This window comes from Zeus faber (assembly GCF_960531495.2).
Source record: "Zeus faber genome assembly, chromosome: 18".
Classification (NCBI taxonomy): domain Eukaryota; kingdom Metazoa; phylum Chordata; class Actinopteri; order Zeiformes; family Zeidae; genus Zeus; species Zeus faber.
In genome coordinates, this window is record NC_137210.1 from 27203430 (window position 1) to 27231135 (window position 27706).

Here is a 27706-nt window from a genome sequence, read left to right on the forward strand (position 1 = left end):
ATAAGTTTTGTTCCTTTAATGACAGTGGGGAACAGGTCGATCAGACGTCAACGGAAAAACAATTCGACATCACGCCGTGAATTTATATCAAATACAACTCTATTAATGTTTCCCCATTTGGTCAGAACCAGGTGCGGCTCATCCCCATCTGGACCTCCAGGGCCACAACCGAAGGAACTTCCACCGGGTCAAAGGTTGTACGTCTTGTCCACAAAGTATTTAGAACAAATGGAAGAAAAACAAAAAACAAACAAACAGGAGAAGGGGGTCATTGTAGTCACCACGTAAACCACGGCTTTCCCAATCCAGTCCTGGGGGTTTCTCCTCCCTTCCTCCAGATTTACCCATTACCATTTTCGACCAGAGGGACGTTGCAGGATCCAACCATCTTGGCCAGTTGGTTAACGGTACGGGTCTCTGGGTGCGTGTGGCTGCGGTGGTGTCTGCAGGTACCAGGGAGTTTAAAAAGGTCTCCACCCCCGAATTACAAGACACATTTAATGATTCTAGGAACGGCTTCCTTGAGGTCAGATAGACGGAATGTGATTCGGGTCTTGGAGCGCCGCAAATGTTGAAATGTCATGTTGAAATTAAGAGCTCAAATTCAAACGTAACCGTTCAGGGGCAGTTTGGCGGACGGGGTTTAATCTAAATCAGAATTAAACTAATCCAGAATTTTAAAATGCCTTAATTTAAAGGGAAGCTGTTAAGCTCCTTCTAACACAAGTTAATTTAAGTCTCTGAGGTCCCCAAGACATGTTTTAGTTTTTGTTTTTTTTTGCTGAAAATACCACTCGGATTATGCATTCTATCCATACCTCCATGCAGCCTGACTCCAAAAAGGGCTGTTTTTTTGTGGGAGGAGCCACCCTCCCGAGGCCCAATTCCTTGCGAAGCCATGGCCTTTGAGCATGGCTTCCAGGTTTCACTGTATCCACTTTGTCACGCGGATCCCAGTCACCTAGATCCGGGTCAGGTGTGGCAGCTCAAACCACCCCATCCCCACACCACGGGTTTGCAGCCACGCGGATCCCAGTCACCTAGACCCGGGTCAGGTGTGGCCGCTCAACCCCATCCCCACACCACGCACATTTTGTTAACAAAGACTCGGGCAAGTCTGAGATTACTTTAAAGCATAACAAGCCAAGGACTGTTTCAGTCCAGATTAAAAAGTGGGACTTAGTCTCGGATTAGGACTCATCTGTGTCGGCCAAACCGCCCCCGTGGCTTTTGAAGGAGCTGCAGACGCCCTGGGCTCACGCCGTCCACGATACATGTTGATTGTCCCTTTTCTGCCACTTGGATCTCTCCGCTTCCCTTCAAAGTCATGGATGATCCAGAAAGTTTAGAAGTTTAACATCTTAAAGCTTATTAAGTCTGACATCCGCTAAATGTTTTCTTCCCCAGCCCACAACCTCCTCCCCAATCAGGAGGAACTAATCTACGAGGATGTGTGTACAAATATCATTAAAAATGTTTGATACTGTGAAAGTCTAAAATGCAGAGACGGCGGTAAAAAGTCAAAACAAACAACACAAATAAGTCCCTAGCGCACTATAATACCCAAAGTTTTACTCTAAACTATTTGTCCCTTTTCGGCTACAAACTGCTATATACAGGTATATACAGGTATATACAGACAGAAGTCAGCGAAATAAAAAGAACATCCTGAGGGAGAACGATGGAATCGCATTTAGAAACAGGAAACTGACGCAGAAGAAGAAGTCGTTTCAGTTGCAGTGCAGGTTTTTCGTCAGGTTTGCGGGAAAAAGCAAAATCAAAAGCTTACTAAGGGAGCAGCCGAGGTGGAGACGCCGGAAAGAGCAGCTTGTGTCACATCCACAAAAAAAAAAAAATCTAAATTGAAATAAAAACCCCAACTCTAAAGTAATAAATGTACCTGGTTAGATAAGAGAGAAGATCCTAAAATGATCCGTTTCCGTTTGGCTGTGGGTGCACAGTTCAACTGCACATGACACGCAGGGGGGTACAGAGATAAACTTCTTGCCTTTTTTTCTATGACTACAAAACACAAACTGCTCTTCAAAAAGATTAATTATAAAATAATAATAAAGTCAAAATGTAAAATCACTTTTCAAGATGAAGAACCATTTAACAGCCTGCGTTAAAAGTCAACTGAAGCCTTTTTCTCCCAGACCGCGGCTGAAAAACAACAATAATAATAATAATAATAATTAATAATAATCAGAGGGAATAAAGAGATTTTAGGTGATTGAGGAAAATAAACAGAAACCAGCGGAGCCTCATTTCCAAACTAGAGGGGAAATGGAAGGAATGACAAGGTGGGCTGCCTTGCCTCCACGCCGAGCAGCAGCAGCAGCAGCAGGTAGGAAACAAAAAGAGCGCGGACGCTCTAACCCCACAGATCCTCAGTCCGACCAAACTTGTAGATGAGAGTGCTACGAGAGCGAGAGAGAGAGAGAGAGAGAGAGAGTGAGAGACGGTGTACTCATCATGTTTGAAAAAAAAATAAAAATAAAAAATACAATGACTGAAACATCGAAATATCACAATTAGTAATGACTTCTTCAAATAAGAAAAGCTTATTTTAAATGTGATCTCTGTTCCAGCCACAAGCTCCTGGACTCCAACCCAACAGGAGCAAGTGGTGGAGGTGGGTGAGTGAAGGAACTTACAGGTCGATTCAAATGAATGTCAGTATAACAAATATTAACCTGTGGGGGATGTACTTCATGTATTCTAATATTTTGTGAAATATCACAAAATGGAATAATTAGTAAAACATCCCAATATTGCTCACATTTTGAATCTCAATTTATTGCCCACCCCCTCGGATGATGTAAAGAACATGTGGATTGTGAAGTAAAAGGAAAAAACAAAACAAAAACGGTTACCTGTACTCCTTACTTTCACAGGTACTCCTTACCTTCACAGGTACTCCTTACTTTCACAGGTACTCCTTACCTTCACAGGTACTCCTTACTTTCACAGGTACTCCTTACTTTCACAGGTACTCCTCCCTTAATGACCGAGTTCTGTTCCTACAACCAGGTCGTTAAGCCAATTGGTTGATAAGCGAGGACCCTGTTACTTCACTGTAAGGGGGAGTGGCTGGAATTTATAGTGTATATAGTGTGTATATATAGTGTATATATTGTATAGTGTGTATATAATGTGTATATATAGAGTATATAGTATAGTGTTATTTCACGGAAAGGGCGTGGGGATTGTGAATGCTAGTGTAGTGAATACTGACTGACTGCAGGAATGAGACTGAGAACGTTGATGAGGTGAGAGGTATACAGTGTGTGTGTGTGTATATATATACATATATATATGAGAGAGAGAGTGTGTATAAAGGTAGATGAGATGCTTGGTATTGTACTCAGTGTACTACACAGACTGGTCAGAGAGCTGGTCCTAAGTCCCAACGGTCGGTAAACAGGAGGTGCTTTAGTCAGGAGTACCTGTGTAACTAAATTATTCTAAAAGAGTGTGTGTGTGTGTGTGTGTGTGTGTGTGTGTGTGTGTGTGTGTGTGTGTGTGTGTCCTACAGTTGTTCTCCCCACTGAGCAGGGCCTTCTTACCTGAAGAAGATGAAAGCATTCTGAAAGAACACGGCCAGACCCGGACCCACTTTCTTCTCTGCAACGACAAAGCCGGGGGGGGGGGGGGTACATTTATTTCAAGCCTACTCCTTCATTTCTTCTACTTCCTTTCTCCTACTTCCCGTGGGCTGCACGGCTGCAAACCGCGTCCTGGCTTTGAGCCCGTCAAAGTTTTTAACTTTGTGTGTAATATGTGTTAATCGGGTCCGAGTCTACAGTGTCCGTCTAATTATGTCGATCGTCGTTTGTGGATGGGTGTGAATGGGAAGACGAGCCACCTGTGGATTAAACTGTCTCTGTGGCTTGTTGCCACGGCCAAGGAGGGCATTGTACAACCAGAGCCTTTTATGATTTCATGGGTATTAGTCTTCTTGTCTTTGTAAAATGTCTTACCTGTCATTTGTGCTGTTTTGTTTTGTTTTTTCTTTGTTTTTTGTATCTGTGTGCTGTGCCATGTCATGTGTCTGTACTTGTGTTCATCCTGTCAACACCTGTGCTTGTCTAATCTGTCATCTGTGTTGCTTGTGTATCGTTGTGCTGTCTTGCCAGGTGCCATTTGTACTTGTGTCCTTTCCTGTCACTCCAGTGATTGTTAACCTGTAGGTCCTAAATGTTTTGAGGGGCCTTTCCCAGGGACGCAAAATGAATTTCAGTGCCCTGCTGACCAATAATGTTGTATCGTATCGTAAGCCACCTCAGTAGGGCACGTTGCCGTGGGGACGTCCGCTTCAGGGGTGAGTCACATCACAGATACACCACAAAAGTCAAGCAGCTGCAGAGCTTCTTCGTCAGCCTCTTCAATGTTCATAAGCGACACTGCAGGGGGCTCCAGCCTGAGAGACTTTTTGCGCAGACACTGCCCACTACACAACGGCCGTCGCTCCTAAGGTTCCTGACGCCAACGCGAAAGCTGAGGTCCCGACGTCAGCACGGGACTCAAGAAGCTCCGTTTCGCCCTGTCCACGTGAAAACACGAGTTTTGAAAAAAAGTTTCCCAACGCTTCGTTTCCAGTTCCCCGGACGCCGTTTTCCTGTGGGCGGGACCTTAAGGGCAAGCGTGAAGTCGCTTTGCTCGAATGGGCTTCTGTGTGCGGACCTTTAATTATCAACACCAGGGCTCCAACACCAGACACGGTGTACTACTGTATGTCAGACACAGATGTAGAGCCTGGTGCTCCTGGGCAGCAGAAAGTGAGAGAAGCATCGCTATGACTACGAGAACGAGGAGTTGGTGTAAGGAGCAGCACGACTGCACCTCAGCCACCCTGTCACAAGCTGGTTTTCCTATTTGAGGACTGATATGACTGTAAAAGGCACCTTCTGAGAGGAGCGATCAGCCTCTCAGTGTGACAGGGGGCCACATTTCCCACATGAGAGAAACGCTGAAAGGGCGGGGCCGGCTCCGGCTCCCTCTGCCTGGCCCCCACACGCGCGAGGGAGCCCTGGTTATACCTTGGCGCGGACGGGCCCGGCAGCCCTGTTCGGCCCCCTCTCCACGTGCGTAGTGCACAGGAAATAAGGCGCCGTTAGTTCTGCTCTTAATTTTTTTGACTTTTTCTCTTAAATAAAAAAGGTAACCAATAAGAGCGCCGTTGAAGTGTCGGATCGATAAGCAGTAAGAGTAGTACTTCCGTGCCCCGTAGCCACATTGATTTTAGTTGTGACGGCTCTTCGTGTTGCTCTCCGTGCCGTCTTCATGTCTGAACGCGGACGATTCACACACATACAAATATTTTTTTGATCCCCCTTATTTATAATTCCTCATTGAATCCTCCCTGTGCATGTTATTGTAATGCATTTAATGCACACCGACTGACACAAAATGACTTCAACTGGTAAACGGAAATAAAAAATATAATTGAAAATACATTACACTATTTCTATTTGCTTTGTTTGAAGGAACGTGGACACGCAGCAGAGAAGGTGCTTTCACGGTGGGAAGCGGCTCCCGCCTCAGAGCCGCTGTTCCTTTTTTTTTTTTTTTTTTGTAAATGAACACAATACAGAATAATAGGGCGACCCTATATTTTGTTAAATACAATCCAGAAACGTCTCCATGAGGCTCTTGTTGCGCAAAAATAAATTGTGATATGATATCTCTGCCAAGTTGCCCGCCCCCGGGCTCGGGCGGAGCTCATTTAAAGTGTGGACGGTGCACAGCATGAGACGCAATGAGGCAGGGAAGCTGCAGAGAGAAGCGACTCCCCAGCAGAAGGCAGCCGTGCTCATCGGTGGTACAGCTCCTCCGCCTGTCTGCTGCCAAGAGAACTTTCTCTAGATAATATAGTCAGCAGATAGTAATAATTCATATAATTTATCATTTTTTACCTTTATACCATAACAATAATTTATCCTGTGCATAGTATCGCATTTGTACATCTTAAATATTTCACTAGTTCTGTTTGGTATTTTTTGGCTATTTGTGCTTTTATGCTACAAATTGATTATTGAAGTGATACACTGATAAAGTAATAGATTGCGCATGTGTCTTTGCCATAAGACTTTCATGAATCATACGCATCAAACTCTTCCGTCATACATTTACCATATAAGGATGTGGCCCAACAGCAAAGTACACATTTCATTCATTACTCTTTCTTTTCTCCGGATTCTGTGATGCCATAAAGCGTAACACACCTTTCCCGCAACTTCGTACCTGAACACCAGGGTTACGGCGTGCAAGAACAGACACATGATCTGAATATGGTCATAAATGGCGAATAAGGATTAAAATGTTAACGTTTTGTCTGTTTTCCTCAATCCAGCGGATGGAAAGTTGGAGGGTGGTGGCATTCCACTGGTTTCAAAGTCCCTTGACGCGGCAATGGAACCATCTGATTGCGAGCGATCCAACAAATCCACAAAATGATTGCGGCCCGGCTCAAATACTTGTAACAGCTCTGATTAAAGGTGCGTCTATTTCTCTAAATTCCAACCTATTCCATATGATAATTGATATCAGACGACTGAATTGGGAATGTTCCCCAACATCAGAGAGCTATTTCAGCCTGACACTCGACCTGTACTGGCACCAGCACTGATGCATCCCCAGTAAACGGGCTTTATCACTAGAAATATATCAAACATAGGCATAGATCACAGGAAGGCGGAGTCTCGTCTGCTTTTTAGACAAAACTCTGTAACACGTCACTAATGAGAATAATGTGTTAGATGACTATCACCTCGTTCTACTGACCTAGGGCTCGGTGACCTATTGATATAACATCAGTAACATGATTTGAGACGAGATATAACCTGGGATTTTGGTTACTGTATTATCACGATAAAGTTAAATGTTGTCTTTAAAGCCGCATTACAGCAATGCAACCTGATAAACTTGTTTAAGAAATGTTATGAAAGCCCCAATAGCTGTCACCAAAATGTCATTAAATGATCCATATTGAGGTATTCGTCAAACAATATTGATACACTTATTTTGATCAATACTGCCCAGCTCTATACCGACCCTGAACTAACATGTGTGCGGGTCAAAGCCCACCCATGCATGCATCAGCCAATACACCGACGGCTTAGGAAGAACGAGGGTGAACTGGGAAACATGGCGTTGAAGTGAGTGGGAGGCGGAGGGACACCCACCGGGCACCACGTAGCCGCCAAACAGGATCCAGATGGAGGCGATGAGCGAGCCAAACATCATCATGAAGCCGATGAAGAGCCAGAGTCGAGCGCCTGCGGGGACACACACGCACTAATCACTCCAATTACCACACAGATTAGGGTGCACACACACACACACACACACACACACACACACACACACACACACACACACACACACACACACACACACACACACACACACACACACACACACACACACACACACACACACACACACACACACATCTTGTATTGTCCAATCAACTCATCTGAAGAAGTTCACTTGAAACTAAGAGCGAACTTGATGAAACTGAGCCACCCGTGAACATGTTCCCCAACGCTGTAGTCGGTACACTCACGACACAGTGTCACAAAATATTGATATTGATATTTACACTGACTTTCTGAGAGACGCAGGTCTAAGAACCGTTGGCCAACCGGTCAAGGGTTTGCGATGGGGAGTTACAAACACACACAACCACACACAAACACTGTCTTCTTTCTATTGCAGAGCAAGGCTCCGTTCCATGAATGCATAGTGCAAGGCCTCTGAGACACTGTTACAGCTGATTGTTAAAGTTTGGCATTTTGGAGTCAACGGGATGTGAGTGAGCGGCCACACAAACACAAACCATGCATAGAAAGAACGTACCTGTCCGTCCCAGACAGCCCTCTCCGTACGTGTCCCCCCTCACCTGTCCATTAGACACCGCATTGATCCTGGAGATGACACACACACACACACACACACACACGCACGCACGCACACATTTGAGTCCTCAGCTTTACATTTAATTCAGGCAGAACAAACAGGAGGTTTCCCTGACGTAAAGTTGTTGTAAAGACTGTTTAAGATATCAAGACATGGGCAGTCAAATTAAACACCAGGGCGCCGCAGGCTGCTCGGGTTAACTTTAATACTTTTTAAGACATCGCAACTTTTAACGAAGCTTAAGACTGATGTTTGAGCAAATGATCCACCTCTCATCCATTTAAGTATTGCAGATAAGTATAAAGGTAAGAACCATACATATAGTACTTACTACATTGTTTTCTTGAGGTCAGACAGCAAGCTGAGTGATTAGGAATTGGAATAAATCTAACCAGTTCTTTTACTTTTTATTTTTTTTATTTATTTTTTTTTAATTAAAGCATTTTCTTTTTGGGGCTGCACTCAAAGGTGTTTAAGGAATTATTTATTCCTAGATGTATCGTCTTGTGTTCTTTTTCAGTTATGACTGACTGACAAAGTTGATAATAATAGGAAGTTCTATGGCATCAATTCTCTCTCTGTATTTGTTCATGTTTTACAAACAGTTTAACCTGAGTCAGGCCATACAACAATGATAGCAATGATATCACATCCAAACAGGGTTGGTAGTATACTGTAAATATATATACACAAATGAAAGCATCAACAAATATATATATATATATATTTTATATATGATTTGTATTTTATATATATTTTATATATTTTATACACTGGTATCAGAATCGGTATCGGGTTTTATTGTGACATTTCATATTGTATGACATGAAGACGGGTGCATGAGCTAAACTATTAGTTTGGGCAGATAGGTAAATATTGCAATATAATCCAAACCTTTTGTGTCACCTTTGACACATATTGGCTGGCCCAAGAAGACAGACAGCCACCCACGCAGACAGACAGTGTGACAGACAGCCTGGAAGCTGGCTTGGCTTACATGAAGAAGGCTATGGTGGAGAAGACCCCGCAGGTGTGGAAGGCGTGGTTCATCTGCACCTGGGTGGGATAGGCCACCGCCGCGTCAATCATGATCCACCAGCCTGCAAAGAACTGCAACGCAAAGAGAGAACACACAACGTTAAAGGTTTTACAACGTCTTTCAACGATTTTGTCGCGCCTTATCCGCTCGGCCTGTGCCGGCAGTATCGACAGTTTTAACCAGTCCAAAATGAAGGAGCCGGGACAGTGAGGCACTTTGGAATTTGGTATTGTGTATTTGCATTGCTGCCACACAGGACAAAGGGAAGGGCGATATTGACAAAATCATATATCACAATATTTTGGGGATGACTATTGATGCTTCATGAGATATTTACACACAAGAAATATTTGAGAATCAATCATTAGTAAGGTGGATATGAACACCAAGCAGAGCGAGGCCTTGATTACAACAGTCTGTGGAGTTAACTGGATGACATCAGCCTGAAAGACAACGTTCGACTATATCCTGATACAACGACGACCTGGGTTCCAATCCAGCCTGTTGTCATTTACTGCCTGTCTCTCCCCCCCTCTACCCCCCCATTTCCTGTCTCCCTCCACGGTTCTCCGAAAAAGAAAAATATATTTATACAAAAAAAAAAAATTCCCAGACAGTATTAAGTGTCATATTCCGATATCGATAGACCAACCAGCCCCAACAGGAAGTGATGTCCTTTACCCGTGACAATATCAGGAAGAGAGTTACTAAGTGTGTAGACACGCCACGGCCTGTTGAAAGTCGAGCTGCAGCGTGAAATACGACGGTTTGAATATTCGGTGGGAACGCCCCCAGTCAACTGACATTCTTTGGAGTCGAGCATTTCTTCTCCTTTTTTTTTTTTTTTAATCTAACTAACAGAATAAAGAATTATAGAATATTATCATTATAGAAATGCGGGAGAATTACAATATTGAAATCTACAATAAATAATAATAAAATACAATAAAAGGAGTTATAAAACATTAATAAAACACGAATAAAGCTAGTTAGTTTATTCTTGCGGAACCAGCTGATGTGCATGTGGAAACGGAGTAAATCACACAGAGCAGCAGTAAGGTTCACTAGGCACATTTTATTAGCGAGGACTGGCCAGTAGAGACGTTTGTTTTGATCAAGTAAAAGAGATCCAGAGAGACTTAGCAAAGCCATGGATGGACATGATGCATATGATTTCATTTGTCTACCCCCTTAAATCATTATTTTTGTGCAGGAAAAGATTGAATACAAACTATTTTTCTCCTCAAAGAAATGTATGTTTTTTGTTTATTTATTTGTTAGTTTACATTTGTTATTTTATAGGCTGTAATTGTGCAGCGTTGAAGCGGACAATGCAGTTCATTTTGAAGTTTAATTTGTTTATTACATGTTTACATTTATTATCTTTTTCAAACGAAATAAAGAAGTTTATCGTTTTGTTCAACCAGAAATACCCGCGTACTGCAGTCTCATTCAGACAAATCTACACGCACAAATCTACACCAATGCACAAATCTGACCAATCCATAGCAACAAGTTACAAAAAATCTCCCCTTGACTTGTAATGATTGGTCTGGATTCGAGCTCCGACAGGCTCAGTCGGTCATTGGGGAATACCCTTTTTTTCTGTATTTCATTTCGATATTAATGAGCACATCAACTAGCCACAAAAATTCTGGGAACAGCAAAACCCTTTTAATGAGCATTTCAGACATCAAAAAAACAGGAACAAGATGAAAAAAAAAGCAAACCTGGTTATGAAGCCAATATGCTTTTGAGGGAAGTTCCTTGCATTGGCACGAGACCCCTGTCACAGACTCATGTATGTGATATGTATCATGTCAAGCAGCGGAATTCAATCTGGGGAAGTTGTTACATCATACATTTATGAATGACGACGAGAGCCCATTCTGGAGAAATCGGACAAAGCATTGAAGCACTGACTCGAAAAAACTGGGCAGCCGGGCTCATCAGGTTTCTCCTGGTGGGATTATGACCTTACTCAGATCACAGAAATGGCCCACGCCGTTTGGCACCACAGTGTAGTTGCATGAGTCAAGTACAGCCTTGAACCAGCTGTGGTTTTCTCCGGTTGGATATACACTCCTCAGTGTGAGTAGCATGGGCTAGGATGTGTTGGAGCCGATATGGTAGTTATTGATTTTAAAAGTGCTCATCATATTTTGGGTGTATTAGCACTTCATACCACAAGAGGGCAGCTAACCCATATTAGTGGTGGCTTACAATTAGTCTACTCAAGACATAGGCACAGAGTGCCAACGGTTCTTAGAGCGCACAATAAATGCCATAACGCAAATTTGTGACCGTTTGTCTTTGTTAGGGGGGCCACCCAGGTCTTTGACATTTGAAATTGGACAGTCAGTCTTAAATATAGATCAAACCTCACAAAGGATACCACACCAATCAAAATGTACACCCTACTTATTGAATGACTTACTCAAACCAACAAGAACAACACAATATGCTTATTTTCCAGCATATGCAACATTTTCCCACTATCTAAATAGCTAATACCCAAGGCTACAACACACCCATTTCCCAAAACACACAAAATCCCATAGCTCCTCACTAGGGCTGAACGATTTAGGGGAAATTTGACCACGATTAACTACTAAATTGCAAAAAGAAAAAGATTCAAATCACAGTAGAATATTGGCCGAGTGATTTAAATTCAAGGCTTGTATTTGTTCGTATCGGAAAAATTAACATTTGAAAAATATGCAGTGTTTCAGCAAACATTTTTTTGATAAAAATGTTGCGTGCATACGCCCACATACACAGAGCGATGCGTGAGCTCAGGGACAGCTTTATGCCCAAAAACAAAACCAAAACAGACGCAGTGTTCTGGGAGAGGCTCCGTCCGGACTCTACAGGTGTTCTTGGCTCTGCCAGCAGCACGGGTCCCGCACAGCGCACCGCGGACTGGGCCGAAGCACCAGGTCTCACCGGGGGGCAGCGCGGAATTACGCGGGAGAGTCACGGAGGAAGAATTGAATAATAATATATCCCACCTGTTGACAGGTGCCATTGGAACAAGATGATCAATGTTATTCACTTCACCTGTCGCTGGTTTTAATATTGTGGCTGGTTGGTGTATATTTGAGGAAGTTTTTATTTTGAAAACTAGTGTTCATCATTACATTTGCAGACAGTAAAAAGTAATCAACCTTAGTTGGAGCGTTGTACAGATATTGTGATACTTGAAGTGGAAATCTGATAATGAGAAGAGTTTGTTAAGAAGAAAAATAAACGCAATCAATGCATTTGCAAGAAGTGAAAAGCATTTTTTTAGTGAGTTGTAAATAAATATCCCCACCACCTCAAGCGACCAAGAAAAGTAAAAGTAAAAATAGATCAAGAAGCAAATGAACGATGTGAGAAAAGACAAGGGTAAACCTTGACGTTGGAAAAAAAGCAATTTCAAATGGAATTGTGTAATCCAACCAAAACAGAAAACAGATGCCATGAAGGACATTCCCTATATGTAATCATTATTATTATTATCATCATTAAGGGTGAATTAATGTATCACACTAGCAAAATTATTTATGCATGTTTGTGTGTGTCTACAAAGTGAGTCAGGGAAAGTCCAAGACAGAAACAGAGTGAAAGATGGAAGACGTTGTTTCTGACCTAATAACAAGAACAAGTACGCAAGCCAATAACAACAACAACAGGACTCAGGACAAAAGGACTCTGTGTCGGTTCTGCCTCGGCGGCTGACAACAGCATCTTCCCCCAGCGCGACACTTCCCACTTCTGGACGTCACACCTTGGGTCAGATCACAACATGGCGGGGAGGGGGCAGCACGCTGCCAACGAGCTCCAGGCTAGTTTTAATTAAATATTGATCGGTGCTACAAAATAATGATGCATCATTTATATACATTTTTTATGATCATAGCACTGTGGAAATTATGTAACTTTATTTATTTACCAGGGACAGTGCACATTAATCAACATTTACAGTTTCCATGTAAATGTGCCAGATTTAGCTAATGAAGTCATTTTCAGCCGTAGTCCCTGGGCAGGTCCCTAACATACACGTCTTTTGGTGGTGGGGGGAAACCGGGGCAGCCGGAAGAAACACACGCAAAACATGGGGAGAACATGCAAACTCCACACAGAAAGGCCCTGGGACGACAGGGATTCAAACCCAGGCAACAGTACTAACCACCAAGCCACCTGCCACAGAATATAGTCATGGAAAAGGTCTGTCATATCAACAGGAATTTATTTATTTTTTTACTCACTGATTTCCTCAGGCCTTCAAACCATCATGACTGGCTTGTCGCGATTTTGCTTTTGTTGTTTTCACATAGTACATCATATAACCCACTAGGGGTTTCCTAGATCCAATAGAGCAGTTATAGTTTTAAAAGTAATGCATGGAGTATCCGTGCTGCCGGTGCTCCACGCTGCTCCACGCTGCTTCTACTGTGGTGTTGGTTTGTTCATGAACGATCAGATTCTTTTGAACAGTTCAAAAATACTTTTTTTTCATGTTTTACCATTTTATGTCGTTGTTTGTTGAAGTTGCTGTCTCCTCTACTCTTTTGTTCCCAATCACACTGGGACCATGACACACCCCTTTTCCGACGTGATCATGACGTAGAATGTGATGCACCAGAAAAAAAACAGCATTTCTATCATATATGCAATTATTAATCTGGCACCTATTAGGAGCCAGATTCCCCACCTCTGCTTCAAAGAAAGGATCTGTCAAATCAAGGATCAGTCCATCAAAAAAATAAATGCAGGATAAACAATTTGCAATCAGTGCAATAATGAGCGGCTTTGCAACACACCTGATTGCTGACAAAATACGTTTTTTGGGGTTTTTTTTACTTAAAGGAGGGCCATACGTAAAAGTCTATTGTCTGCTGAAATAGTAATAAGTATATTACAATATGCGCAAATTACATTTATGACAGAGGTCCACAATTTCACAGGCTCTCACATACCCATCATAAACAAACAGGAACCGATGTTAAATCCCTTGTACTGATATGATGCTAAACTGAAAAATCTAGTCGAGCCAAACAATTTGTGCCTAGACTAAACGAGAGACCCTCAGTCAGTGCCTTCATAAATATCCAACAGTGGGTTCTGTCATCCCAGAACCATTACCCAATCTCAGCCTGACATTCCATGTACACCTGCACGGTGATAATCCGTACCTTCCACCACTCAGTACTTGTTATCGCAACCCTATTGAGAGTCGGTACCAAGTACCTCAGTAGGGTGCTGTATTGATTTAAAGGATTAAAGTGTATACCCTGAATGTAAAAGGATTAAGAGTTTGGGGTCTGGGAGGGAGGTAGGGAGGGAGGGAGGGAGGGAGGGATCTGTGGCTGTGATGTAGGAAATTATTATTATTATTATTATATATTTTTTTTTTTTACTACCGTCTCCAGGTCAACAGTAAAATAGAAAATTGTTTTTTGTAATGGCCTATTCAAAATGCTCTAAAAATTGCACTGTTTTCCAAAATAGACTATTCAAAGCGTTGGAATTAGAATAAAACACTAACGGTACTGTCTTTCAAATGGGAGAGGGAGCGAGTGTCTGTGGCAGTGAAACTGCACCTGGCACCTGGCACCTACACCTGGCACCTGCACCGCCGCTGGTGTGCACTGCAGGAGTTCCGCTTACTCACTTTGTGAGCTTGCATACAGTAGGAGCATTAAAAAGTGCAGTGGACAGACTAAGTCTGGGAGTTCATAAGCCCCACAACCTCTTTGGGCTTGTTCTGGCTTTGAGGCTGCTTAGCATTCTGCCTGGAGGGGAGGACAGTTTGTGTGCCGGGTGAGTGGGGTCCTTCATGATGCATTACGTTCTGCTTCTCCACCTGCTGACATAAATGTCCTCCAAGGCAGGGGGGCTGCTGTTGGTTATTCTTTGAGCAGATTTAACCGCTCGTTGCAGCGTCTTCCTGTCAGCAGCAGAGCAGTTCCCATAGCAAACAGTGAGGGAGGATGTCACTATGCTCTCCACCACACACACACACTGCTAAAAAGAGGTCAGAAGGGCAGGGCTGAGGCTGGCCCGTTTCTGCCCCCTCAAAAAGTACAGGCGTTGGTGGGCCTTCTTTATGATGCTGGCTGTGTTGGTGGCCCACGGACACCATCTCCACAGCTGCTCCTCCGATGAAGAGGGGATTGGGGGTGTGGGTCTCTCCTCCTAAAGTCCTGTACACAGAATCATCATCGTTGGAGATCAGTCCAACCACAGCCGTGTCATCTGCAAACTTCACTATATGATTGCTCGGGTACCTTTCAGAGCTATCATATGTGAGGAGCGTGGACAGCAGGGGGCTCAGGACACATCCCTGTGGGGAGCCGGTGTTGAGTCTGATGGTGGGAGATGAGCCACCATGGACCTAGCAGACAGTGGCCTGTTTGTCAAGAAGTCCAGGACCCAGTTGCAGAGAGATTATTCTCGTCCCTGCAGCAGCCGTTTGTTGATTAAAGTCTGCGGAATGATAAGTGTTAAAAACACTAAAGTACAGGAAGAGCAGCCTGACATCGGAACCCCTGCTCTCCAGGTGGGTGAGAGCCGAGTGGACAACAGCTGACACTGTGTTAGACACAGACCGGTTCTTCCTATAAGCATACTGATGGGGGTCCACGTTGATGTTGATAGTGTCCCTTATGTGAGCCAAAACCAATCACTCAAAGCATTTCATGGTAATCGGAGTGAGGCCCACCGGACAACAGTCATAGTGCACGTCTTCAGACAAACAGGTACCACAGCTTGGGGGAGTGAGATGTTAAAGATATCCGTAAAAACCCCTGTGAGCTCCTGAGCACAATCTCTCTGAACCTGTCCTGGGATGTTGTCCGGGCCTGTCGCTTTGCGGGCACTGATCCTCCGCAGCGTCCCCCTCACATCCACAGCAGACACACAGAGGGGCAGCTCACCTGGCGGGGGTGTGAGCCGGGTGCTGTGGGAGGGGATGGATGGCTCAAAGCGGGCGTAGAAGGTGTTCAGAGCATCAGGAAAAGATGGACCCCGAGGGCATCGTGCATCCCTCCCTTTGTAGTCTGTGATGCTCTCTTCCTTTTGCTTCCTGTATGTTTCGACCAATCGTGTTGCTGGAGACGGGGCTGTTAGCACGCTTTCATGTAATGAGTCACTACTGGAAACAACCTGACCAGCAAAACAAATAACAATAACATGCTGATTGAAACGTTACATGGCTGACCATCGATTGCCAGTGACTAAAAAAGCCTTTTAGAAAAGGAGCACTGGGATCCAAGATTACTCCTTAGCTAATAGCGAACACAAACTGGGCCAGTGCTGATAAATTTTCCCGTAGACGGTGGAAAAATGAGATAGAAACATCCTGTCCGCACACCAACTTCTTAGACAAAGTTTCTCTGGGGTTTGTCTTTTGTCCGGGATTCCAAGCAAAGTCCTGGACAGGCTCCAGTAAGTTCAAAACTCTGCTGCTAGAGTTTTCACCCGCACCAAGCCTTGGCAGCACATCACCCCCACCCTCATCCATCTCCACTAGCTCCCTGTCAAATCCTGTATTTCTTACAAAACCCTACTATTAACCTACAAATCCCTCTATGCCCTTGCCCCACAGTACCTAACGGACCTCCTCCGACCCTACGCCCTGTCCGGGAAGCTGCGGTCCTCGGACACTGGTCTGCTCTCCACCCCTCGCATGAGGCTACGAACCTTTGAGGACAGAGAACTTCAGTGTGGCAGCCCCCACCCTCTGGAACTCTCTCCCCACAGGCATTCAAAACGCTCCATCCCTGGCCACCTTCAAAAACCTCCTCAAAACCTACCTCTTCAACGAGGCCTACTGCCCCGGACCCTTTTGGTTTCTTTTTTCTGTTCTTTATTTATCTTGATTTATCTACCCTGTCTTGTTTTGTTTTTTGTTTTTCCATTGTAAAGTGCCCTTGGGTTTGTGAAAGGCGCTATATTAATCCCAGTTATTATTATTACTATTATTATTCTGTAAAGACTTCCAATTGTCAACCCCGTGTAGACTGGCCACTGCAGAAATACACTTATTAAAATCCTCATGCGTAAGCTCCATCTTGCCACTCGTAAAGGAGTTTCTCTTTATTACGATATCCCCGCAATAAATAGAAAAGGATTGCTGGGATCCAAGATTACAAACACACACGAACTGGGACGTACTGTACAGTCAGTTCAACTACACCCAATTGAAATGCAGCAAGCCAATGATTCTCCAAAAACAACTGACCAGAACTCCTGCGACGACAGACGCCACGGCATTCCTCCTCTCGCCCCAGTCGATGCACTCACACTCCGGCCAGCGGAAGTTGTCCAGGAATCCAGCCATCCCCAGCGCTCTTCTCTCTTCTTCAGTCAATCTACAATACCACTCTCTAGAAGGGTGCCCTGGGTGTCTGCGGCTGTTCACCGGATGTTCCACACCAACACACAACGTGGGGCTGATCCACACTCCTCCTGAGATTCAATTAATCTGCGATGCCTGGAAGACAAGATAAAGACAAAAAACATAAGTACAGCACACTGGGTTAGAATCATCGATAAGTCACCTATCATGTACTAAATGGGCCGGTCTCCTGGGACTGGAAAAGTCACACCTGATTAAATTGTGGCTTTATGGGGGCGTGACCTTTATTTGAATGAGCTGCACAAGAGTACAGTTTGAGTTAAAACCCGCAGAGGATTGGATATGGAAACACTAATCTAAATCAGCTGTAATCAACATGGGGTCTGGGCATCTACAGGGGTCCTTCAAGTGGTTCCAGGTGGTCCCGAGCAACATAATTAATAGTTCAACACCTTAGACACCTAATGTAGACCCAGAACATCTAATGTACACACAGAACACCTAGTCTAGACACAGAACACCTAGTGTAGACACAGAACACCTAGTGTAGACACAGAACACCTAGTGTAGACACAGAACACCTGACGTAGACACAGAACACCTGACGTAGACACAGAACACCTAGTGTAGACACAGAACACCTAGTGTAGACACAGAATACCTGACGTAGACACAGAACACCTGACGTAGACACAGAACACCTGACGTAGACACAGAACACCTAGTGTAGACACAGAACACCTGACGTAAACACAGAACACCTCGTGTGGACACAGAACACCTGACGTAAACACAGAACACCTAGTGTAGACACAGAACACCTAGTGTAGACACAGAACACCTAGTGTAGACACAGAACACCTGACGTAAACACAGAACACCTAGTGTAGACACAGAACACCTGACGTAAACACAGAACACCTGGTGTGGACACAGAACACCTAGTGTAGACACAGAACACCTGACGTAAACACAGAACACCTGGTGTGGACACAGAACACCTAGTGTAGACACAGAACACCTGACGTAGACACAGAACATCTGACGTAGACACAGAACACCTAGTGTAGACACAGAACACCTAGTGTGGACGCAGAACACCTGACGTAGACACACAACACCTAGTGTAGACACAGAACACCTGACGTAAACACAGAACACCTGGTGTGGACACAGAACACCTGACGTAAACACAGAACACCTGACGTAAACACAGAACACCTAGTGTAGACACAGAACACCTGACGTAAACACACAACACCTGACGTAAACACACAACACCTGACGTAAACACACAACACCTTGTGTATTCACACAACACCTAGAGTAGACACACAACACCTGATATAGACACACAACACCTAACGCAGACAGAACACCTGATGTAGACAGCAGATCTAACGTAGACATAGAAGACCTAATGTAAACATAGAACACCTAATGTAGACGCAGAACACCTGATGTAAACATAGAACACCTAACATACACTTAGAACATAACGTAGACATAGAACACCTCATGTAAACATGGAGCACCAATATTCCTGCAGTTTGTACTAAGGTTTCGCCGTCAACGCGGGCTAACATTAGCTTGCACACGTCGCTAGCTTGCTCGGCTGCGGCGTTACACTTCGGAGGTTTTGCACGGTTTAAGTTTCTTCTGCGGATAAACATGATCAGAATAACGCATCATATTCCTTGCATCACAGTAAACATATACGAGACGGGCAGCCTACCCGCCGAGCAGCTGCGTAGGTAGCACCGCTTTCACTTTCCATTCGGATCTCCGGAGTTTGGATGGAGCACAGTCCGTGCTGCATTCAAGTCCATTGGGAGAGCTCGTGAATACACGGGTCCAACTGGGACATACACCTTCACGTCAAATAAATACTACTCTTGGAATTGGAAGCTTTCCTCGTCCACGAAACACGCCAACTACCTGAGTCAACTACCATAATATGACACACTTCTTAATGCATTCAATGTTGCATTATCATTGAATCGTAGATGAAATAATGGTCAAACGATAAATAATAATCGATTAAACATATACCTTCCTTGCTACTGCTGTTCTTGGCATTAACCGGACATGAAATACAAATTTGACCACAGTTAATGATGTCATACACAAGCAGCAAAGGCTTCCAGGGAAACTCTCCGCTGCGGGAGCCAAACGATCGGGTTCGGCAGCGGCCACACGCGAGGACGCGTGTAAAGAAGCAGCAATTCCCATGTGACTCGAATGCATCAAGTAACCACAGCGCGTTGGTGAGTCGTCACAGCAGAGGCCGCTCGAAGCGCTGCATCCTCAGCAGCCTCCGTTCGGGGGTCACTGATAAAAAAGTCCACTTTAATGATTTAATAAGTGCTACCCAGCCAACAACGAGCTCCGAAATAATATAAACTCAAATACATTTAAAAGAAAAAATGACAATAATATATATATATATATATATATATATATATTACATTATTATATTACATATATACTATTCATATATAGATACGATACTAGATAGAATACTAGATTCTTATTTTACTTATATATATACTTATATATATTTACTTACTTTACTTACTTTACTTCTATTTCTATTTCTTTCTTTATATATATTACATATTTTTGTGTGTATATATATATATATTTATTTATTTTTAATATTTTTTACATTTATTTTTTGTTTATTGCATTCCTCTGTCGGTGCATCTACCAGCACTGTTCTACACAAGCAATAAAACAATGGAATGAACTTTGCCCTGAGAGCTCCCAATAAACTTACATAAGGATCATATTGTGGAGTTAGAAAATGACACAAAGTGACTTCTATTAATGGTTAAACAAGTGAAACTCGCCATTAAAAGGTTCGTTTTACAACGTTACAAAGATAATTATGGATATTTAAAATAAAACCGGGCGGTACCTGAGCGCTCTGGACTCTGGGTTTGGGTTTGTGACGTCGGATGACGTAATAAACCCCGCCCACCCCGGCCCCTCAGAACAGAAGGGGCGTGTCCTGCAGCTGCGGGGGGCGGAGCCTGCTTGGTTGTAGCGGAAGAGAAGCAGCTGCGGGGGGCGGAGCCTGCTTGGTTGTAGCGGAAGAGAAGCAGCTGCGGGGGGCGGAGTCGTGTGGTGGACGGTCACACCACCCGTCTGTTGTCAAGGCCCCGGAGCCGCCCGTCTGTTGTCTGGTCAAGGCCCCGGAGCCGCCCGTCTGTTGTCTGGTCAAGGCCCCGGAGCCGCCCGTCTGTTGTCTGGTCAAGGCCCCGGAGCCGCCCGTCTGTTGTCTGGTCAAGGCCCCGGAGCCGCCCGTCTGTTGAAAATGGTGTGACTGATCATCAACGGTGAGTGTCTCGACACAAGGAAATGTAGGTTTTAGTCGACATTGGGGTTTTGTTTGGTCTTGAACGTTCTGCAATTGGCCCGGCTCCCAGCTAGCTCCTTTGTGTTTTTCTACTAGGTTAGGTTACGGCAGGGTTAGAGTAGAGTTAGAGTAGAGTTAGGTTACGGCAGGGTTAGAGTAGAGTTAGAGTAGAGTTAGGTTACGGCAGAGTAAGAGTAGAGTTTGGTTAGAGTAGAGTTAGGTTACGGCAGAGTAAGAGTAGAGTTTGGTTAGAGTAGAGTTAGGTTACGGCAGAGTAAGAGTAGAGTTTGGTTAGAGTAGAGTTAGGTTACGGCAGAGTTAGAGTAGACTAAGGTTAGGGTAGAGTTAGGTTAAGGTACAGTAGGATAGGTTAGAGTTAGTTTAGTAGTAGATAAAGTTAGAGTTACGTTAGGGTAGGTTAGAGTTAGTTTAGTGTTAGAGTTAGGTTAGGTTAGAGTAAGGTTAGCGTTACAGTAGGTTAGATTAAGTAAGAGTTAGTTAGGTTAGATTAAAGTTAGTTTAGAGTAAGGTTAGAGTTACAGTAGGTTAGGTAAGAGTTAGGTTGGGTTGGGATAGCAGAATGCTACAGCCTGTGAAACCAGTCAGAGCAGTTTTAATGTGAGTTTAAAAGCAGCAGAAGTGGACAGGAAAACAACTAAAAGCAAGTTAAACAGAGAGTCAACACATCCCTGTCTGGCCCTGAGCTCAGATGGTGTGGCCCCTGAGCTCAGATGGTGTGGCCCCTGAGCTCAGATGGTGTGGCCCCTGAGCTCAGATGGTGTGGCCCCTGAGCTCAGATGGTGTGGCCCCTGAGCTCAGATGGTGTGGCCCCTGAGCTCAGATGGTGTGGCCCCTGAGCTCAGATGGTCTGGCCCTGAGCTCAGATGTTGTGGCCCCTGAGCTCAGAAAAAGTTCAAGCTTGTTGAGAAGTGTCTATGCATCTGTCTGTCTGTCTGTCTGTCTGTTTCTCTATCTATCTCTCTCATGTCAAATCAAAAACAAAAATGTTCAAGTCAAAAAGAAATTTAGAATAAATAATTGAAGGGGGAAAAATATATATGCATTACTGTGTGTGTGTGTGTTTGTCCTGTATATTCCTGTCGCTGTAGATATGTTTTCATTTTCATTTCATGTCATTATTTCTTCAGATGCATCGTCGTAATGAAGATGTCCTGAAACCTAATGACTGTTGGGGTTACACTAACTTACACTCCTCATGTTTTTTGGATTATTCATTATACTACCACAGATTGTGGCAGCAGCAGGTTACAACTAGACCAGGAGGGAGTATTTTGATGTTGTAAATGTAAATCATCCCAAACCCCAACCCGTTAATCCAGGACCACGAGTCGACCAGAGTCCAGAGTCAGATAAATCAAACACTCCTCGTCTTTTTTTTCTGTGAACTCTCCTTTTTCTGTTATAATGAATTTGGCCGAGCTGCGGCATGAAAAGCAGATATGAATCTGAAAGGCCTGACACTCCCCTCTGTCCGGCAGGAGAAAGACTAATGGCAAATATAATATAATAACGACAAAGGATCCAGCCCTCTTTTTGATTAGAGTTTTTAGCAGCCACCGCTGTGATTTGATTTGTGGTTTGCTGTTTTTCTCTTTTGGGGTTATTCATTCTGTCATAATAAGAAAAAATATATATATATATTTTGAATCTGCATGTTCCCTGCCTACTGCCTCTGGTTTTAAGCACTTCACATTCACGGGTGAATGACGAATCCTTTGTAAACTAACCCTGAAAAGTCATTTTGTGTTGTCAATCAGGCTGGAAGGGTTAGGGACAGGCCACATTTTCCATCAATCTTCAATATTAATCCAATTTCTTCAATGCTGCTCTTTTCTATTCCAATTTGAAAATAACACTACTCAGTTGTATTGTGCCGGAAATGGCCTTTTCTGGTTTGAATAAAAGAAAACCTCTTTACAAAAACATATCCATGAAATTTGCTCTTTCTGTACGGACCTTAAGTGGTATGTTTGTCTCACTGAGGCTGAAGAGATGGATTATTTCGGCATCAAATATGATAGAAAATAAATACTCATCCTATTTTGATGCGAGCTGCTGTGACACTGCAACTTTCCTCCGGAGATCAATAAAGTATCCGTCCATCCTTCTCGCTGTCTTCCACTACATCACTGATGTTGGTTTGGATACTTGTTTCCCTTTCCTCCAGTAGAGTAGACCCCTGCCTCCTGTTTACACCACAACACCCCTATGTCCTCGTCGATATTCTCATTGTTCTCCGCATCTACACCCCCCAGCCTGCAGGTACGTGGTGCGGAAGGTCCAGGCTGCAGTGAGAGGCGGAGAGCAGCCGGGGAGATCCTCCGTCACAGGATGTAGCCAGGCCAAGGGTGAGTGTGCGACAGGTCGATGGACAGACTGTAGTCCGACCCGACAGGGAGCCGAGCGCTGTGTTCTCAGGAGAGCTGAAAAACAACAACGCAAAACCAAAACAGCAATGACAACTTTGTAGGTGACTGGCGTCACGCCCAACCCCAGCGTTTGTTGTTCACCGGTCCATCGACTAACCCTTTCCGCTGCTTTGCAGGCTGTTCCTGAAGTCACAGGTGGCACAGTTCTTCTTTAATCGATGTGACAAAACAAAAGTTATTCAGGCAGCCAGGACCCTGCTGTGGTCTATTTTTATTTTGTTATTTCATTTTCACCTCCCAAATTACAGAAGGGTTTAAGCTGCGGCGTGGACCTGCATCTGACAGCACGATACATGAACCGTATCATCAGCACAATCAGAGTACCACGTGGAGAACAGGCGGCAACCATTACAGCCGGGTGTTGAAGCCAATGCAGAGGTGATGCTGCTCCAGAAAAACAGACAGAATGGAAGTCAATGGAAAAAGAATTAGGCTCGCACTAAGAATTAGGCTCGCACTAGAAATACAGAGTCAATGCACATCTCATTATAAGACTTAAAGGTCTTACTATCTAAGTTTTACGTCTTCAAATGGGAGTCTTGGTTGGTATTTAGAAAAGCATTTTCTAAAACTAAAAATCGAAGAAAATCGCCAGTTCAGCAACGAGCGGACTGAGAAATATTTATTCATTCGTGTTCAATCAAAGCCGATATGTTTGCTGTGCTCGGAGTCGATTGCTGTAACAAAGGAATGCAATCTGTCCGCCATCGCTGTCCGGTCATGTTCGGAACACGAGAGGACTGCAACAGCCTCCCTCCATGTTGCATGGATTCTAGGGGAAAAAGGAAAAGAGCATTCATGGGTTCAGAGACGGTGAAAGATTGTGGCATTGCTGTCCTAGATGACGAGGTCAGAAGGAATATTATACTGTATGTTGCATCTATCCAGAAAATTCCTATGTCGGACACAACGTACATGAGAAGAGTGGAGGCATTAGCAGCTGATGTGTTGGAAACGCCTTTGAACCAACTAAGAAAGGCCGAGGTGATGTCCCTAGCAGCGGATGAGTCCACCGATGGCAGCGACGTGGGAGAACTGTGTCTCTATGTGCGATTCTTTGATGGCGAGTGCTTTGGTGAAGACATGCTGCCTCTAATGGTGTTGGGGTCGAATGGTCAAATGATTTTTTTTTTTTTTTTGGCGGCACTTTCACTTTATTGGAACGGACAGTGTAGAGACAGGAAAGAGACGGAGAGAGCGAGGGGAGGACGTCGACCAAGGGCCTCGGGCCTTCGGGCCGGATTCAAACCGGGACGGCGGCGGGCGGGACCCCACCGGGTGAGCCACCGGGGTGCCCCTGCCAGGGCGGGGAGAGTGCTCACGCCACAGGTGACATCATTATATTGCCTGATACAAGGACGCGTTCTCTGTGCAAAACTTGTCTACTAGTCAGCAGCGCCGCTTGTTTCGCAAACTCTTATCAGACAGCTGAGCACAGCGATTTATTTTTACACAGTGAAGTTAGTCGGCTAGGTAAGGGTAACACACCGAAAAGAGTTTCCAAATTCAAACAGGAGATAAGGTTGACCTTTCTCCATGGCTGCCGTCATCAGAAAACGGGCCCATTTCTATCCCAGACGCTAGATCAGGAGCACATCTGCAATTGCAAGGCGAAGGAAAGAGTCCTGAGGACATTGTGGAAAAGCTGAATGGATTCAAAAGGAAACTGGAGTTCATTTCTAGCCACGGACTCCCACGAAAATGCTGCACTTTCCAACACTCTGGATTTAATCAAATTCTCATCAGCAGATTTCCCCGGTGATGACAGAATTAGGTAGAGTAGATGGATGTAGAGTGGAGGCAGAGTAGAGATCAGGCAGAGTAGAGGTAGAGTAGATAGATGTAGAGTGGAGGCAGAGTAGAGATCAGGCAGAGTAGAGGTAGAGTAGATGGATGTAGAGTAGAGGTCAGGCAAGGTAGAGGCCGAGTAGACTCCACCCCCCTTTCTATCCAAACCATCCTCCCTCTTAGCTTCCTTCCCGTCTTGTTGTTTTTCTCCTCTACTGTGAGTGCGTTCCCAGAGTTCCTCCAAACAAATTACTATTCTCTCTCTCTCTCTCTCCAAACTCAAACACGTGTTGTAGGCTCTCAAAACAGCAATGCATTCCCCCACCCCTCCCTCTCTCTCTGTCAAGCTCAGAAACATATGTTCCCAATACTATCACAAAATATATTCTCTCTCTCTCTCTCTCTCTCTCTCTCTCTCTCTCTCTCTCTCTCTCTCTCTCTCTCTCTCTCTCTCTCTCTCTCTCTCTCTCTCTCTCTCTCTCTCTCTCTCTCTCTCTCTCTCTCTCTCTCTCTCTCTCTCTCTCTCTCTCTCTCTCTCTCTCTCTCTCTGCAGAGCGGAAGGAGGGAAGCGTCGTGCAGGGCCATGGAGAGGCGACAGATCCAAGCTACAGGCCCGTTCTGGCCCCGGCGGCGGCGTCCGACCGCAGGGTTGAGCACCGTGGTGGCTGAGGCTAAACCGAGAGCTGGAGAACACGCAGGCTGGGCCAAATAATAAGAGCGCGCACACACATGTACACACACACACACACACACACACACACACACACACACACACACTAGCAACATTAACAAACTTCACCACGACGTCCTGAAAAACCTTCATTTCATGCTCTGAAATGCAAAGAAACGTCAAAAAAATTGACTTTACTTGTTGCCAGGTGCTGTTTTTAGCCAGGCATACAGCATGTGCCTCAGAAAAATAACTGCAATATCTCAAAGTAAATGCAAGAAATAATAGAGGTGGCCTTTAAGACGCTTGAAAGGAAAACATCCAGTTTGGGTTCTTAGAGACAGATGCGCGTGCGCACACATACACACACACACGCACACACACGGAAACCAGAGCACATGCACAAGGCGCTCTTGTTTTCCCACCTGCCACCAGCTCTCGACCTCCCTTTGGAGCGCCATGCCCCTGGGTCTCATCTGTTGCCGGGGGGGGGGACGCCGTTGTCCGTGCAGAGAGGATGAAAGCCCGACCGCCAAGTCCCCGACGGAGGAGCCGGTCGGGCTGGATGGCTGCCCGCAGCCTCTGCCGGCCATTGCCCCCCCCCGCCCCTGACCCTTCCCTCTTTCAATAAAGGATTTGAAAAGGAAAGAAAGCATTTGCGCCCGGAGGGTTATTGGACGGGATGGGGCGTGTCATTCATAGTTCATTCATCCTTCACGGTTCTGTGACTTCACGATGACTTTTGTCGTTTTCCCAGACACTTTTGTCCCGCAATATCCCCCCCCCCCCCTTTTTCAGTAATTTTACACTTAAGAAAAAGAAACGAGGGAGAGGATGTGTCGTTCACATTCAGACGGTGTGTCAGGGTTGCAGCGTACTGTGTGATCACCTCAGAGGTGCACTGGGCACCGAAGTCTCAGGGTGTGTCAGGGATGGATTTATGACTCAATGTAATTATAATATAATTAAAAATATGGGGTCATGTGGTAGCAGCGTATGGAGCGCTCCTCCCTCTACGTCCACGGAGGGAGAGTACAAGTGAGGAGAAAGATAAGTGAGAAGGTGTTTCAAATTGGCGCAAGTTGCACAGTATTACGTCTTTATATTAGCAAATTCAATCATACTGTAAGTATTCCCATCAAGATATTGACGAAATTTGGATTTCCTCATTGTCCAGTAGAGCAGAGGTTTTTACAATCCAATTTGGTTATTCCATTTTTACGACCATGCGCAGCATATTAAAACGTGCGGTCTACAAATACAATAACACAGTGGCTCTGATGTGAGATCCCTCGTTCTGATAATTAGGAGGGGGCACACAGGCTTAAGCAGAGAAGGTCAGGCGATGCCGTCGTGGAGCCTCCGCTACGCACTCAAAAATGATCAGATACCTCAAGCCTTTACTTCAGGAGAAAATCCAGAGGAGGACGACTGCCAAACGCTGTCTTTGTAAGGTCAGTTCAGAGGCCAACGGAACAAAAATATACCTGTCGACAGCGCAGATACCAAGGTTTCGATATGCTTACAGCCTTGCATCGAGCAAATGATAAAATCAGACTTAAGTGCGCTTGATACCACATCCGTAATCGCATCCGACAGTCGGACCCTCCCCCTAGTGGCCTTCGGACGAACTGTGTCTTGAGTTTTGCATCCCAAAATATGTCAGGGAAAATGTGGGAGCTTGTTTACAGTACAGCAGGACATTTACCATGCTCAATGAATGAGAGTTAGAAACCCCCTTTACATAGTGTTTACAAAGTGCGAAAAAAAAAATCCACACAATCACTTGTATAACAATAGATTTATTGACAGTGAATACAGTGACATCAAAGGTTAACGTAAATTATGTCATTACTTTATTTGCAGCACATGACCTATTGAGTTATTTTAAGCCCAGTTCCAATGAAAAAAAATTGGAAATTCGGCACCGCAGCTTGTCACAGATTTTGCGCGTGGAACTTTTTCGTAGGAATGAATGGGCTTCAGGTTTGTGGGAGTCGGTGTGAGACAGTCTTAATAGCTGAGTTTTGCCAGGTTCCACGCATAATTGTGAGCATGCCTGATTCCAATGGTTCCTCAAATGGGTCCGTGCATTAGGAGGACGACAGTTTGTTTGGGTGCTGAACAA

At 44.6% G+C, this 27706-nt stretch overlaps 1 protein-coding gene and 1 long non-coding RNA gene across 2 annotated transcripts; one reads left to right on the forward strand and one right to left on the reverse strand.

Moving 5' to 3' along the window:
* Nucleotides 1-7: 7 nt before the first annotated feature.
* Nucleotides 8-19124, reverse strand: LOC307244225 (transmembrane protein 50B). The gene is made up of 7 exons (XM_080019333.1): nucleotides 19045-19124; nucleotides 17193-17444; nucleotides 8921-9033; nucleotides 7864-7931; nucleotides 7188-7280; nucleotides 3570-3627; nucleotides 8-2420 (listed from the first exon to the last, which is right to left on the reverse strand). Exons 2-7 carry the CDS (start codon nucleotides 17289-17291, stop codon nucleotides 2375-2377), a joined length of 477 nt encoding a protein of 158 aa, XP_079875459.1. The 5' UTR covers nucleotides 17292-17444; nucleotides 19045-19124; the 3' UTR covers nucleotides 8-2374.
* A 1259-nt stretch (nucleotides 19125-20383) lies between these two features.
* On the forward strand, nucleotides 20384-26230 carry LOC307243722. The gene is made up of 3 exons (XR_013844629.1): nucleotides 20384-20650; nucleotides 22947-23039; nucleotides 25462-26230. It is a non-coding gene; the product is annotated as an uncharacterized lncRNA (long non-coding RNA).
* The last annotated feature ends 1476 nt before the right edge of the window (nucleotides 26231-27706 follow it).